The following is a 15,438-nucleotide window of genomic DNA, read 5'->3' as shown; positions in this document are numbered from 1 at the left end:
AACTCTTATATCTGGGGATACGAAAAATGCTCACAAGTACAATGACATGGGGATGGAGATTGAGAAAGAAGAATGGAAGAATAAGTCGAATCTTTTTCACATCTATAGACCTACTCTATTTCCCCGATGTAAACATTATTGTATTCACTTCTCAAGTCAAAACAGAGTTGCATAGTCAAAAAATTGACTATGTTCTAAAAGGTTTTCAGAATCCTCCAAATGTCGACTGATCTGTTGTTGCAAAACTAAATATTTTACTGGCAACATTGAAACTGCTCATTAATGTCGCAGGATAAAGGAAAGTGGAGCGATAATATATTACTGAAGAGAATTTAATGCTGTAAAAGCCCATAATAACGCCAAATAGGATGAATTAAATAGAATGGAAGATGGCCAGAAGTGCTGCAAGTTACCGCACTGTACATAGTACCATAGAGAAAAGATAACACAAGATATTCCATGGAATATGGCGTTTATGACCCAAATTTCATTGTAAGTTCAAGCCGATCTTTTTCGTGAAGCTATTTGACGCTGGTAGTAAAATATAATGTGCCGTTCATACATTCTCACCCGGCCAAGACAGTACTAATCTAAATTAGACGACAGTAATCGACAATTGAAAAAACCGTGGCATTTGCAACATAAACACCCTACAGAATGGGATATCTTTTTAATTTATATTTTCTCTATGATAGTACATATTCATACAGAGTTGGTGAAAAGTATGGAAACCGCTGAATATTTCCTTTACAAGAGAAATTCGACGTTATTATAACTTATTGGGTATCCTATTTGAATAAGAAAACTACTTTTCTGTACCATAAAAATTTTGGTCCGCCATTTTGAATCCAGCTTTATTTTTTAAAAGGGAAAAGGTGGTCATATAATACATGATTTCAATACAGAATTTTAAGAGTAAATGAATGGCGAAAACCACACATTGATATCTCAAACCGTTTTTAAATTATTCACATTCATGAATACTAATATATCGTACAGAAATAAAATAAATGAGTACCTACATAAAAATGTTTTGAATTTTAATTTTTAAAATTTTACTTTTTTAATAAACTATTAGTCAACACTTACAGTAACATCCACCCACTTTGTACAGAAAAGTTTGATAGGTTTTGTTTGAATCGTACGGTATATTTAAATGTGAATAGCTTTGAAATGGTATGAGATATCGATGTGCGGTTTTCGCCATTAATTTTTTATTCGAAATCATGTATGATGGGAGCTCCTTCTCATGAAAAAAAAGAAGATGGATTCAAAATGGCGGTTCCAAGATGATTGACTAAAACTTTGATGCAACAGAAAAGTAGTTTTTTTATTCAAATAGGATAACCAAACAGTTCTAACGTCAAATTTCTCTTGTAAAAGGAATATTCTATGACTTGTAAAGGAATAGTCTATGTAAATCTGTTACTATAGTGTATGATTTAGGCGGTGTAAACTTAGTTTGTAATCTTGTTTAATAAGTAAATTTTAGATGTAATTGTGTTTTAGCTGTGTAGACTTTTGTATTGTTAATTATTTTGTATACTTGTGACGATGACCAATGTTTATTGTAAACCAAATGGTAATAAATCTATTATTATTATTATTATTATTATTATTATTATTATTATTATTATTATTATTATTCAGCGGTTTCCATACTTTTCACCAACTCTGTAATTTGCTGTTGATGCGGCATTAAGCTGTTTGTCTGGCCCTACCAAAAGATTTCTCATCATTGGAATAGAGACATAGGCCTAGATACCTCCAAGACAGCTTTGCAGAGGTTTTCGAGTTGCTGCATCTTGCGACAGAGCCGGGACGAGGGCACAGTTGGCTTGACGGCGTCGGGAAGACTGAACCAATCGAGTGGCTGCTGGTGGCCGGTGGGGTACTCCGAAAGGGGGGGCACGGCCATCTGCTCCCCAACCGCCTCCAATACACACTCCACCTCGCCCTGATTCGTGAACAGCTTCGATCTGGCTCTGTACCTGACACAAGTACACATTCATCAGTTATTTACTTCTCTATAGTTGAGTTTATAAATATTATAGTAAAGGTCTTATCAGCTCATATAGTTTGGTGAAAATTGTTGTGATGCTGGACCCTTACTTTGGGCGACTTATTGAATTTAATCTAGGATCAAGAGTTTGGAAGTATCGCCTGATTTTCATTCCAGTATTTTAATACTTGTGATTCAATAGGTAAATGAACAAATAAACACACAAATAAAATATCTTAATCAAATAGTCTCATAAATAAGCTTGATATGGAAGTATTCGCAATTGAATTGAATTGCTGCCCTTATATAAATTCAAACATTTAATTGAAATATTATTGTAACAAAAATACTGCCACCCCATCTTATAATACAATATGTTGTAATTTCTAGCTACAAGTCGATTATCGTTGGATGCTTGCTCAGCTGTAGAGTATGTAGTCGTTGTCGAGTAATGGTCGTGACAACAATAAGTCTTCCCCTTCTCATAATACATTGCGGGCGGTGATCAAATCAATACAAAATACATTATTGAATTAGTAGGGAGCATAAATACAGTAAAAACATACAGTCAAACCTCTGTAATGCAATCAAGACCATTATCCTCACACAAATTCTCGATGTAATAAAGTATTTAGTTCAAGATCATTCATGGAAATATTATGAATGAAATATTGTAAAAGGGAATCGAACAATATTGAACGATCAATTTAATTCGATCTTTCATTATTGGTCAGACCTTGCCAATCAGGACTGATCAGTAGTATTGGGATACGAATGAATAATTTAAAAAAATATAAAATAAATTTTTTGGGTTAAGTGTAATACAGGACTTGTTTCAGCTTCAACGTTTCATGTGAATCATCACTATTTTCTAGTTTCTTTTTCATGCTCTTGTAAAGCAGTGTATTAATTATATTATATTATAGTATTATAGAGATGTCAAGTAAATAGTATAGTACTATAGAAATTATTATTTGACTATTGTAGTTTTGCATGATCAAGTTATAGTATTCTATTCTATAAAAAGTATCAAACAGAAATAACAAAGCATTCAAATGAATCAAAAGTTCTGCACAGGAGAAAATTACCTTTTAGGATCACTTTTGTAAAGACTGTGAGACGGCACAGCAGGCAATTCGATGATTGGAAAAACAACACCCAAAACTGGGGGTTTGAGCACACAGAGAGCATCAGATACGCCATCTTGTGAACACACCAGTTTGTACCACCTCGAAACCACCGGTACAGATTTCTCCAGAGCCGAAAACCCAACCATTTCGAAGATGATATGAATACACGGCAGAATAATGAGATCGGCCAGAGTCATATCATTGTTCTCAGCAAATTTGTGCTCCACTATTCTCTGATTTGTTTCGTGACGAATTTTGCCGATATTGTGCACGCGTACATATTCCTTCATGTGCTGCTCGAATCTGCACACGTTTGATAATGCTTGCAGAACTGACTCACTTGGTTTGCCAGCATTGTTCAGTACAGAGTCATTAAGGTCATCGGTCTGAGATTGCGTGGATTTTTGTAGTGTCAACAGCTGATTGACACTGTTCACCAGATCTACTTCACAGAACTTTGTCCACAACGATACTTCGGCACAAGCTGTCAGGCATCCGCCCCTGAATCCCAAAAGGCTGCTGTATTCTTCGCCACTGCACTTGATCAACTGCAAAACAGTACTTGGATTAGTAAGTGAGAAATGGTAGTTTTATAGTCAAACTACATCAAAGTTGGGAGACAAAAAAGATAAACTGAATTGTTATTCCAGATTTGCCAATAGTATTGAACAGATTAAGGAAAATAGTATCACAATAAAAAAAGAAACATAACCTACTTTTGAGTACTATTTGCGTAAACATTTTTAAAAGGAACATTTTTGGGCTGAAGAGCCTTTCCCAATCATCTATTTGATTTGTGTATGATTTAATGTATAGATGAAAAATAAATAGAATATTATATTATGAACTAGCAAAAGCAAGGTAGTTGAAAATTTTCAATAAAGATTTGCCATAGAAGATTGGAATATGAATATATAATATAATATTCCTTATTGGAATATGAGGTTTACCGTCGCCTAATTCATCATTCATTATTACACATTCACATTTTCAAATATGTGACCTTGACCTCATTATTCTCGTTGCAAATCATTCAATAGAAAAATGTAATGATCTTTGTATAATATTTTAGTTACTTGTATTGTTAAATTCTGTATTTCGTAATTGTATTATACTTTTGCGCAATAAATTGATTTGATTGGAGACTTACGCGGCGCAACACACTGCACAGGCCCGCCACACACTGCACGTGTGAACCCGAGCCACGAAAGCGCGTCAAGACGGGCAGATGACAGTCGGCCGCGGGCCGGCGAAGCGAGTCTGCGCCAATCTCTCGGCAACTGAAGCCTTTTGTGTTGACCGACATAGAGGGTTGGCATTGGTGCTCATTGCTGGTCTCCTGCACCAGGTTGACGGCGACATCGACCGGATGCCGCAGGTATTTGATCAGGAACAGAGCAACGGCTGACTCGACTGGCACTTCTAGTGAATGGCCGTCTTTGATTGCGCTGAACGCTGAAAGATATAGACTTGCCAGTTGCATTTTTCTGTAAAAAAAAACAAAATCATTAATATTATCCTAAACGATTTCAGACATTACAAATTAGGTATGCAATTATAAAACGTACATCACAGTGAGTTTAAAAATATATAATTATCATCATCATCGTCGTCGTCGTCATGGATTAGGCTTTATATTAAGCGGATGAACCTGGGGGAGTTGACCCTGAGAACAAATCCTGCAGGCTTGGAAGCAGCAAGATGTCGTCCCCATCACCAAGCTTGCCCAGAGCAGCGTTCGCACCGCGTATTGAATTTATTGTTCATATATGATATGTAATTATTGTGATCGAATAATTCGAATAGGATATAGAACAGACGTTCTATTGCTTTCAAAATATAAATTATTATAAAATTTGTAGTATTGAAGAAACATAAAAATTAATGAACGACTATTAAAACTGAATGAATCATGAATAGTGGTGTATTTTTATTTTCCTTGCCCTACTATCATAGGTAAGGAAAGTATTGCTTTCCAAAAAAATTAAGGTACCCTAATTTCAAGTTTTCTATACGTTTCAAGGCCCCCTGAGTCCAAAAACATGATTTTTGGGTGTTTGTTTGTGTGTGTGTGTGTGTGTGTGTGTGTGTGTGTGTGTGTGTGTGTGTGTGTGTCTGTGAACACGATAACTCAATTCCTAATTAACCGATTGACTTGACATTTTAAACTTAAGGTCCTTATACCATGAGGATCCGACAATAAGAAATTCAATGAAATTCAATTCAAGATGGCGGAAAAAATGACGGATAATTACTAAAAAAACATGTTTTTCTCGAAAACGGCTCTAACGATTTTCTTCATATTTATACCATGAATAGCTATTTACCAGCCCTATCAACTGGCATGAGTCTCATTTCTGGGAAAATTTCAGGAGCTCCGTAATATTCTTGAGAAAAATGGCGGATAATGACTAAAAAACCATGTTTTTCACGGTTTTCTCGAAAACGGCTCTAACGATTTTCTTCAAATTTATATCATGGATAGAAATTTATTCATAAGCCCTATCAACTGACATGAGTCTCATTTCTGGGAAAATTGCAGGAGCTCCGTAATAGTCTTGAGAAAAATGACGGTTACTAAAAAACCATGTTTTTCACGATTTTCTCAAAAACGGCTCTAACGATTTTTTTCAAATTCATACCCTGTATAGTTATTTATCAGCTCTATCAACTGGCATGTGTCTTTTTCCTGGGGAACTAATGGGGGTCCACCCCATTCTTGAGAAATGGACTTTGTAACCTCCTTCTCGTGCATGAGGTAGGTAGGTAGAGCAGTTTATGAAAAGAACACAGTCATAGTCAAGATATTTTATATGTAGAACAGCTGTTTTGACGACTTTAAAAAAAAATCATCGAATTTCACAATTTACACAAAGGAAAAAGTACTCTGAAAACAATTATATATACACATACACAGTAGTCTGATCGTAGTTGCAAATATGTTGCCGCCAATCGTCATTGTGTTATTCCCCTAAATATTATTCTAGTTTGAGAATGAGGCTTACAGTTCAATGAGCAAGGAAAGTTGTGTGAGTGTACCACACCAGATTTTTGAAATCTCTCATATCGTTAGTACTTTTTAGAAACCAGGTAGCTTGTTATGAAATTTCCTTCCAATATAATCAGGTTTTTGTTCAAATAACCTACTATTATGTCTGATTATATGATAATCTGCTCGGTTACGTGTAGCCTATTATACCCATGTACATCGAAATTTTGGTTCACACCACTCGCCTTCACAAACATTACAGCCTCATAGACATACTGCATAATGATGGCACAATCAAAAGACCAAGTTTCTTGAATAAAGGTCTACAAGAATCCAGACTATTTGCCTTCTCAAAACATCTGAGTGCCTTTTTTGGATTTTGGAGACTCTATCCAAATGTTGTTTGGTTTAATTACCCCACACTACAATTGCATACCTTATATGGGATAGAATAAGGCCATGATTAGCAGTTAACATCAATTTTCTATCATTTAGGGCCGAGTTTAAGTTAATCTGGAAGTTTAAACTTGAATAGGTTTTCTCAGTGCATTTACTAATCCAGTTTAAGTTAAACTAGTTAAGCGTTAATTTGGTAATAGAATGTCATCGTTTATAATATCAAAAGTAATTATTACAGGAAATTTGATATTTGTTCACAAACCATCAGTAAATTGAGGTTATGTAACTACTATTTCCTGGTTCAAAATCCACAGAGCTGTAAGCTGTACCGTAATAAAAGTGAAAAGCGATCAAGAAATTCTTCAAAAAATGATGAAATGCTATATTATTATTAGAAACAAACTTATATTTAGTTGGCACCAAAAAATATAATCTAGAATGTATGATAAAAACCTTATTTTGTTATGAAAATCTACTTAAATCTTCTACGGTCTTCCTCGTTTATTGAAACCTCTCAAAAGCAAAATATCTCAGTTATGTGTTATTAAAAACATGTTTTCTAATCAAAGACCACTGATAAAAATTGACTCATTTCCTATCAAGTGGTTTATTTAATAAAATACTGAATTGGCACTTGCTTTACTCAAGCAAAACCGTTAAAAAAATTCTCTATCATCCCAGAAATTTAAATGATTCGTTTTTTTCCCAATTTTTCTCAGTTCCAAAATTTCTTCGCAGTCATCTTTATCAATCGCATTAAAAATTTCTATCAATTCCTGTCAATTCTATCAATAATGATTCATTATAAACTAAATAATTATTATCGTCTACAGAAGCATTAAAAACAACCGTCGAAAAATGATTTATTATAAGCTGTTTCCCCATCAAATCTTACAGATGCAGAATAGATAAGAATCTTACAGATCTTACAGTTTCCCCATCAATCTTTAATCCAAATTATTTGGTTACACACACACACACACACACACACACACACACACACACACACACACACACACACACACACACACACACACACTCAGGGGATTCAGGGGACCTTGACACGTATAGAAAACTTGAAATTGGGGTACCTTAATTTTTTTTGGAAAGCAATACTTTCCTTACCTATGGTAGTAGGGCAAGGAAAGTAAAAAGGAATACTGTATGTGAATATAACAAAGAAAATGTGTGATGAAGAAATATAAGTAGGCTAATCAGAAATTTATTCAAGTTGAACAAAATATTTTTTGTGGATTGGACAGAATTAGATGAAGATTAATAACTAGTCCTTCATATAATTGGAATCTTCATGTGATGTCTTTATTTTTACATTACCAGTGAGATAAATTATTATGCATGTGATGGTTTTTTTTGTGAAACAAGAAATGTTTCTGCAAACAAAATTGCAGCCGTTATAGAGCCTAAAGCTTCATCTCCAGATGAAACACTATCACTCCACAATAGAACTCCTTAAAACCAAATTTTGCCACGGAATACCATCGAACACAATACTGAAATCTCTTCGAGAATGTCAATCATCTATAAAGAAATTTCCTGCATAAATATGAAATGGAATATTATGTATCGGTATTATCTCATAGAAAATAATAGAATTATCTCAGATAAAATAGTATCGTTATTATTAGTGAAGGAATTGAAAACTTACTCAAACGCTATTTGCTATCTGTCTTTGAATTCTTCGGAGCAGGCGGTGATCGAGTATTTTTTGGCGAATGTAGACAACTCCTGATGCCAAGCTGCCGATTAGAAACACCGACCATTCAAATTGCCAGAATTTCTTCTCCTCTAGCCACTTGACCTTGTCACAACTGCAAAAAATGGCATTCATAGAATCAAATTTATTGACAATCTACAATATTCAAGCATTGAAAAAGGTAGGAATGATATTGAGCATGAAACATTATCGGTTCAAGTAGAAGCAAAGTGTCGAATAGATCAGATGATCAGAGTATTGAGAAGACCTCAGGCCATTGCACACAGCAGCAGACAGACGGAGGAAAAATGATTAAAAATGCCCCAGGTTATTAAATGTTGCAACGCAATCGATTTTTTCTCCGACTGGCTGTTGCTGTGTGCGTCAGCCTTCACGCGCCACGAACACACGCCTTATCATTAGCTGATGCTATAGATATTATATCTGTATTTGTACAGATACAGGTTCAGGTGATTATTAAGGACGCAACAGCCATGGATGGTCATGACGTCAAAGTTCAAGAACATAACATTATTATTAATACTTGATTGAATTTTAGGTCGCCATACTTCTATTAAAGATCAAAAATGCAGGTGTAAGTTGGAGAGAGCTAGTTTTTCTTTAATTCAGTTTTATCTGTAGTTTTGTTACGTTTGTATTTCATTTTAGAGAATTATTGTTAGTAAATCTTACATATACTATATATGGAAAAGTTTCTAATATGTTGACAATAATCTTATAGTGTGCGAAATTATAAGAATCTCACTCGCCTGCCAACTAGGTGAACCGCGAAAGTTATCGAATAGTTTGTTTCAGTCACCTAAGACTCGCTGAGGTTATCATCACCAGCTGGGGTGTCATCACATCAACTACTACTTTCATAAAAGTGCCATGTATATTCTGTCCATTTTCATTCAAATTTTAGTCATAGGACGCCACTCAAGAATTTTCTTTGAAAATTAATGGTTGACTTGAGGTCTGATACCATAATGGTCCAGTCAATATAGACATGTAAAAGGGGGAGTGCTTGCAATTTATATTGTAGTTCTGATTTTTTTAATATATTGTTTATACATAGGCTAAAAGAAATCCAGAACCAATTTTTTCATACAAAATTTACTTGTACTAGTTACAGGAAGGTAGTTTATGATTTAATTCAATAGTTAAAAACTGGCTTATTATTCTAGGATGTTTATGAGAAATGTCTGTTCCTTACCTTCTGTACTTCTTTCCAGACCTCTTACAATGAACAGCCTCTTTATAGTGAGTTTCAGAGCAAATTTTGTTGATTTTACTGGTAACTTCAAAAGCTGTAACAAAATGTTTGTGTTTTCAAATGATGACGCTCAGATTATGCGATTCCAGTATGTAAGATTTTGTGACTGAGATACTCGGTTGCTCGGCGGATCGACTTGCTGGACGCCAAGCGACTTTGGTTTGTAGTAATTTAAATAAAATGAATGACCGAAAACATGAACGAGCACACTTTCAATTATTAAGTTTGTTGGAGAGGAAGTAAAATTCCCCATAATAGACCATTATAAACTTGAATATCACAAGAAAGCTTAATGAAATTAAGCAGATAATTACAATTTCAAAGTCCAACAACTACTCGCAACTAGAGTAGCGCCAATGAGACAATTGACTCAATTATTTGTAAAGCGGAGTTTACATTAGTTCAATTTCCATGAATTTTAACTTGAACGCAGGCAAGTAGAAAGACCGTTCAAGTAAAAGAGAACGATTTTTGCAAAATTGAAGTCAAGTTTACTTAACCTCAAAAGTTTGTAGTTATGAAGTAAAAAATGTTCAAGAATCCAATTATAAAATAATTTGAGACTTGGCCTTCCATCCGAAAAAATTACAGCGTTGCCTATTTGTTTAAAATTGCAATTTTCTCACATTTCTAATTTAACCACAATATTTTTGTAGAATATCATCCCCGATATTACAGTAGTGCTGAAAACGTTTCGAGGTTGAAGAATTAAAAAGAAATTTTATTTTCTTGATGAAATTGAAAGCATCCCAAAATATGTTTTTTTTTAGAATATAACTTCTCTCAGAATTTTGTGTATTGTAATAAGTAAGAAATTTACATCAAAATGACGGACAGAGAGTTTCCTTTCTATTGGGGTCTGGATCATTTTCATCCGACCAATAGTTATTTTCCAATTAATGATTATGTTCGTCAATGTCGAGACATTTTGAGTAGAAAACATGAAATTATCGACATGCTAGGACTGTTTTTGTTTCAAAAGATAAGTGGATGATGACAGCAAGAAAGTTTCTCAGAAATTATTTTCCAATTGCAAAAAGTAGTTGAAAGAACGCATTTTGGCGTGTTGATAGTGAGCTGTTGACGTAAAATTGTTTTGCTCCCTTATCTCTCGGTTCGTTCAAGTCGGCAGCCGTCAAGTTGTATTGCGTTCAGTGTTTTTAACTCAATACTGTAGTTTCATTCGTATTTCAATTATAATTTAATCTGGTGAATAGTGTATTGTACTTAAAATTGTTCGCGGGTGATGAATAAGAACACGATTTGTAACTATTATCGGCAGAAAGATAGTTAAAAGAAGGGGCCAAGAGCAAAACGTTCACCGGAGCTCGTAAAAACTGAAAAAATTGTCAGTATAAGACATTCAGGACATGATGGTATGACTCGAACTTATAAATCCACTATTTTGACAGCGATAAACACCGGAGTTCCGCAGGGGTCGAACTTGGGGCCAGTCTTGTTTCTGTTATATGTAAATGATTTACCTGAGAATGTTACTACAGGAAATGTATGGCTTTTTGCAGACGATATCAGCCACTTAATACAGGACCAAAATAAACACAGCCTCCAAGTTAAAGCAAAATCTGGTTTAAATGAAGTGAGTAAATGGTGTCATATAAATAAATTATTGCTAAACAAAGGGAAAACCAAAATTCTACACTTCTACAATAGGAAAAAGTATGAAAGTACTCCTCTCCTCAGATTGGAGGGATCTAGTGTGAGTGTGGTGGAGAGTACAAAACACTTGGGCATATCCATATCAGACAACCTGGACTGGCGACTACACATTGAGAACCTATCAACAAGACTGACAGCTGTTTGCTATATGATGCGCCGTCTTCAACCACTCCTAGATCGAGAAGTACTTATAAATGTTTACTACGGCTGTTTTCATAGTATAATAAATTACGGTATACTATTCTGGGAAAACAGTCCACACATGGAAAGAATTTTGCTTCTGCAGAAACGAGTTCTAAGGACTATCTTCAAGCAACCATACCTCGCCCACTGTAGACCCTTGTTTGTGGAGGCTGGCATTCTAACACTACCTGCACTGTTTGTTTTGGAGGCATGTTTGATGACTAGAAGGAAGCCAGATATTTTTTTGAGAAATCAGCAATAGCCTATCACCACTGCAACACCAGACGAAGAAACGACACTCATGTGACAGTGGTACGATCCAGACTGACCCAATATGGACCAAAATATATCTGCGCTAGGATATACAACTGCTTGCCAAATGAATTAAAGACCTTGGAAAACTTGAGTCAATTTTAAAAATGAACTAAAAAAATTCCTCACAATGAGACCATATTATAGTCTACAAGAATACTTTGAGGAAAGAATCTCACCATACCGACATCAGGAACCACAAGGAAATTGAGCACTACATTATGATGAAAAAATCTGACGACCACGGCGCATACGCGCTTCCAGTGGGAGAATATCAAGTAAGTATAAGTATTGTAATATTACATTTTTTTCTCGATTGGAATCGAATCTTCAATTCGAGATCTATAAAACTTTATAGTAAATATCAGAGTAATCGATATACAGACAACTTTTTGACTGAGAATTTATTGTAAATGATTGTGTTGCATGTTCCAAGGTGTCACCGAGGCTGAGTTGACAGAATTAACAGATAAATGGATTATTTAAATAGAGATGATATATAAAAATTTAAAATAATAGTTTCAAAATAAAGTTTTATTGAGAACAAATATAAAATGTGAATTCTAAACTTGTAATTTATAAATTTTTGGTGACGTGTCCATGACGTAGACACTGATTTTGAGATGTGGTTTTTGTTCTGACGAGGAGGCTTCCTTTTTTTTCTCTAAAAATGATGGCTGGCTGCGTGTGTTCTAATTTTGTGCTCTCTGAATATTTTTCTGTTTAAGTGAATTATTAATGTTTTAAATTGAGTTTTGAACAGTTTATAGTGTTCTATTTTGTCTATAATTAATTGATTTGTGTGTCTACAAGCCTATAGCCATTGTTTTTCAACTATATAAGTGGATAAGTATTTAGCTCGTAATGATTTTAGATGCTTAAGCGTGTAAGATATTGTTCTTTGTGTATTTGTGTAGTATATTGCCAAAATTCTTCTGAAGATTATAAGTTGATTTGCTCTGAAAACTGGATTTCTCATTCATAGGCGATAGATCCATTCATAGTTTATCAAGAATCTATTACGTTGGAGCCGATAACTTTCATTAGGTTAATAGGTGAAAAATGCTATCCAACCGAATTAGGAGAAATTGGTAGCACGGCAAATGTTACCCCTGTGGTGGGACCGAATTACAAAATAAATATGTCCCAAATGGTACACCATGAAATCCCTGGTTATAGAAATTATGTGTAGGCTGATGTCTTGATAGGTTATGAATGAGATGCTGCTGAGTGGGAAATCGGTTCAAGAGAGATCAAGTCCTAATGAATATATTATCTGTGCAGACTAGCAAAATGGCAAACATTAAAAATGATCTGAATCTTATAGCGTTCCTAACACAAAAGTTTGATGAGCAAAATGCTAGGTTTGATGAGCTAAATGCTAAGTTTGATAAGCAAAATGCTAAGATTGATAATTTGAAACAAGATCAAAGTGCTAGGTTTGATATGAAGCAAGAATTTGCTAGCATTAGACTAGAGCAGGTTAGTATGAACCTTCTATTGAAAGATGCACATGAGACATTGATTGATAGTCATGAAGAAGAAGGCAAATTGAAGCAGGATGATAGTAGTGTTGAGATACAAGATCAATTAGTTCAAGTTTCAGATAATGTAGGCCTAGTTAATGACGTTAATGTTATTGAAAAAGTAAATCCTAGTGAGATAGTAGAATTGAGTAATGTAGTAAGTAGGGAGTTGTCTTTATTGAAAGTCAACAGTAAAGAAAGTAGTATTGCCAAATTGATAGTTAGGAAAACAGTAAGTAAAGTGAATGTTTACATGAGACAGGTTTCTGTAGAGGTTAGGAACAATGTAAACAAAATGAATCTTGCTTTGAATCAAGTTGATGAATTCAACTTTCAACTGAAAATTGAAAAGGTGTATGCAAAGCATTATTTAGTGAACATGACTAACTTTTGTAAGCAAAATGGCTTTGTTGAAACAAATGAACCCATGAATAAAATCATGTTCTTGAAGAAAACAAAGCACAAAGTCTCCATTGATGTATTAGTATTCAAAGGTTGTTTCAAGTTGCTCACTTACAAGATGATGACAGTGAATCACATGATGAAAGGGTATTCCCCGGCACTATGTTATGATTAGGAATCCTGTGTTATGCCGGGATTCAGAATAGCATAATCGCTACGCAGTGTATGGTAAGAGTCCATAATTGTGTCTTTTTTCTTTCCTGTAGCCTATTTTTCTTGGCCCTTAATCTTTTCAAATTTCGATTCTTTCCTGTCTTTGTGTAATGTTCAGTAAAATTCTTCTATGATACTTATCTTAACCAATCTTGTCCATAGTCATTTAAATTTGTATTTTTCTGAAATAATTTTGGAAGTTAAAATAGTAGCTTATTTTCCTAATCTTTAAATTGTTGATAAAACTTAACTTTTCTAAAATCTATCCATTGTAGTGTAAATAATTGTTTGCTTGCGGTATATTTTTTCAGCATGTATTACATATTTTAATTATGTCTATTTTTTTGTCAAGTATCATATTAGGTAACTAGGTTTTTCAGAGCAAATTATGTCCCATTTTCTCATTTTCAGTATATTTTTATTAAATATTCTTCCTTATGAAAGTTTAGTACTGACATGTAGGATAGGCTCTAATTAATCTTTCTCTTCCTTGTATTATTTAGGAAATTTATTTACCCAATTTTCTTTTTCTCTTGTTTGTATTTTGTAGGGAACTTATTTACCCATTATCCATCTTGATCGTCTTTGTATTGTAATATTGAAATGTTTGTACTTATTATACAGTTTTCAAATTCTGAATTTATTTAAAAAATAAATGGTTCAATTTAGAACATGCTGAAATTTAATCTTATGTATAAATTCTTTTGTTATAATAATAAAACTTCAAAATTTGTAAGTATTAATGAATTGTGTCACCATATATATGAGATGTATTAATGAAAGTTAACTTGAATAATAATGTTTTCATTAAATAAAAACGTCTTGTCATATTATTAATTGAAATGAATTAAAGGTTAAAATTTCACTAAAGTTTTTGTAATTGATGTCTTTTTCTAATTTTTTTTTAAAAAACTGTTTATTCTATAAATTTTGATATGATTGATTATCGTTTGAAATGGATGCTGGAGTGTATGTAGAATTTTAGTGGGGTTTGCTGATTAGAATTTTGCTGGTATGTGATTGTTTTTTTGAGATGGAAACCCATTATTGCCTAAAGAAGGAATAACAGAGGTTATGACTTAGAGAGGCAGTAATGAGATAATATTTTTTGTGTTGATTACTTATGTTGATTGCCATAGATGATAGTATGATTGATAGTAAAGTTTTGTCATGAAATGTAGTTTGTGTTTAGAACATTGAAAAGTCGAAATAAACTATAGTATCCAACAAACGATGATTAATAATATTGAATAATTTGCTTTTTATAAAATATTTGAACAATGAATAAATGAAAATGAAATTATTTTTCTATTGAAATTTTGTAATTGATGTCTCCAAATTTCACAATATATGTATTGCTGACTGTATAAGATGTTAACAAATTTCATTTTATATTGATTATATACTTAGAAATAATTTTCATGTGTATTAGATTGTATTGATAGCCTAATCAAAATTTTCCTTTTAGTTTATAAGCATTTTAAGATAACAGGTACAGCATGGACATTAACATTGAAATAATTATCACATGAATCTCAAAATCGACAACAAGTGAACGCCATGAAGAGTGTTAAAAACATTTGGGTGATTTTCGAACTAGTGTGACTCATCAATT

The 15,438-nt window shown here is 33.6% G+C and overlaps 1 protein-coding gene across 2 annotated transcripts in view; it reads right to left on the bottom strand.

The window, feature by feature from the left end:
- LOC111057568 (glutathione S-transferase C-terminal domain-containing protein homolog) overlaps window positions 1-15,438 on the bottom strand; it is a 47,285-nt gene that overhangs the window by 25,221 nt on the left and 6,626 nt on the right. Inside the window, exons 3-7 of one of the 2 annotated variants that reach the window (XM_039422410.1) lie at window positions 9,451-9,544; window positions 8,187-8,349; window positions 4,283-4,619; window positions 3,091-3,680; window positions 1,766-1,991 (exon numbers count right to left, since the gene is read on the bottom strand). In XM_039422410.1, the coding sequence (XP_039278344.1) occupies window positions 1,766-1,991; window positions 3,091-3,680; window positions 4,283-4,615 (1,149 nt within the window). In that variant the 5' untranslated portion in view covers window positions 4,616-4,619; window positions 8,187-8,349; window positions 9,451-9,544. The remainder of the gene's footprint in view (window positions 1-1,765; window positions 1,992-3,090; window positions 3,681-4,282; window positions 4,620-8,186; window positions 8,350-9,450; window positions 9,545-15,438) is intronic. The other variant, XM_039422411.1, reaches the window with a different exon arrangement.

This window comes from Nilaparvata lugens, chromosome 2 (assembly GCF_014356525.2).
Source record: "Nilaparvata lugens isolate BPH chromosome 2, ASM1435652v1, whole genome shotgun sequence".
NCBI lineage: Eukaryota > Metazoa > Arthropoda > Insecta > Hemiptera > Delphacidae > Nilaparvata > Nilaparvata lugens.
The sequence above is the reverse complement of the archived record's forward strand: the minus strand, read 5'-3'. Positions and strand labels throughout refer to the sequence as shown.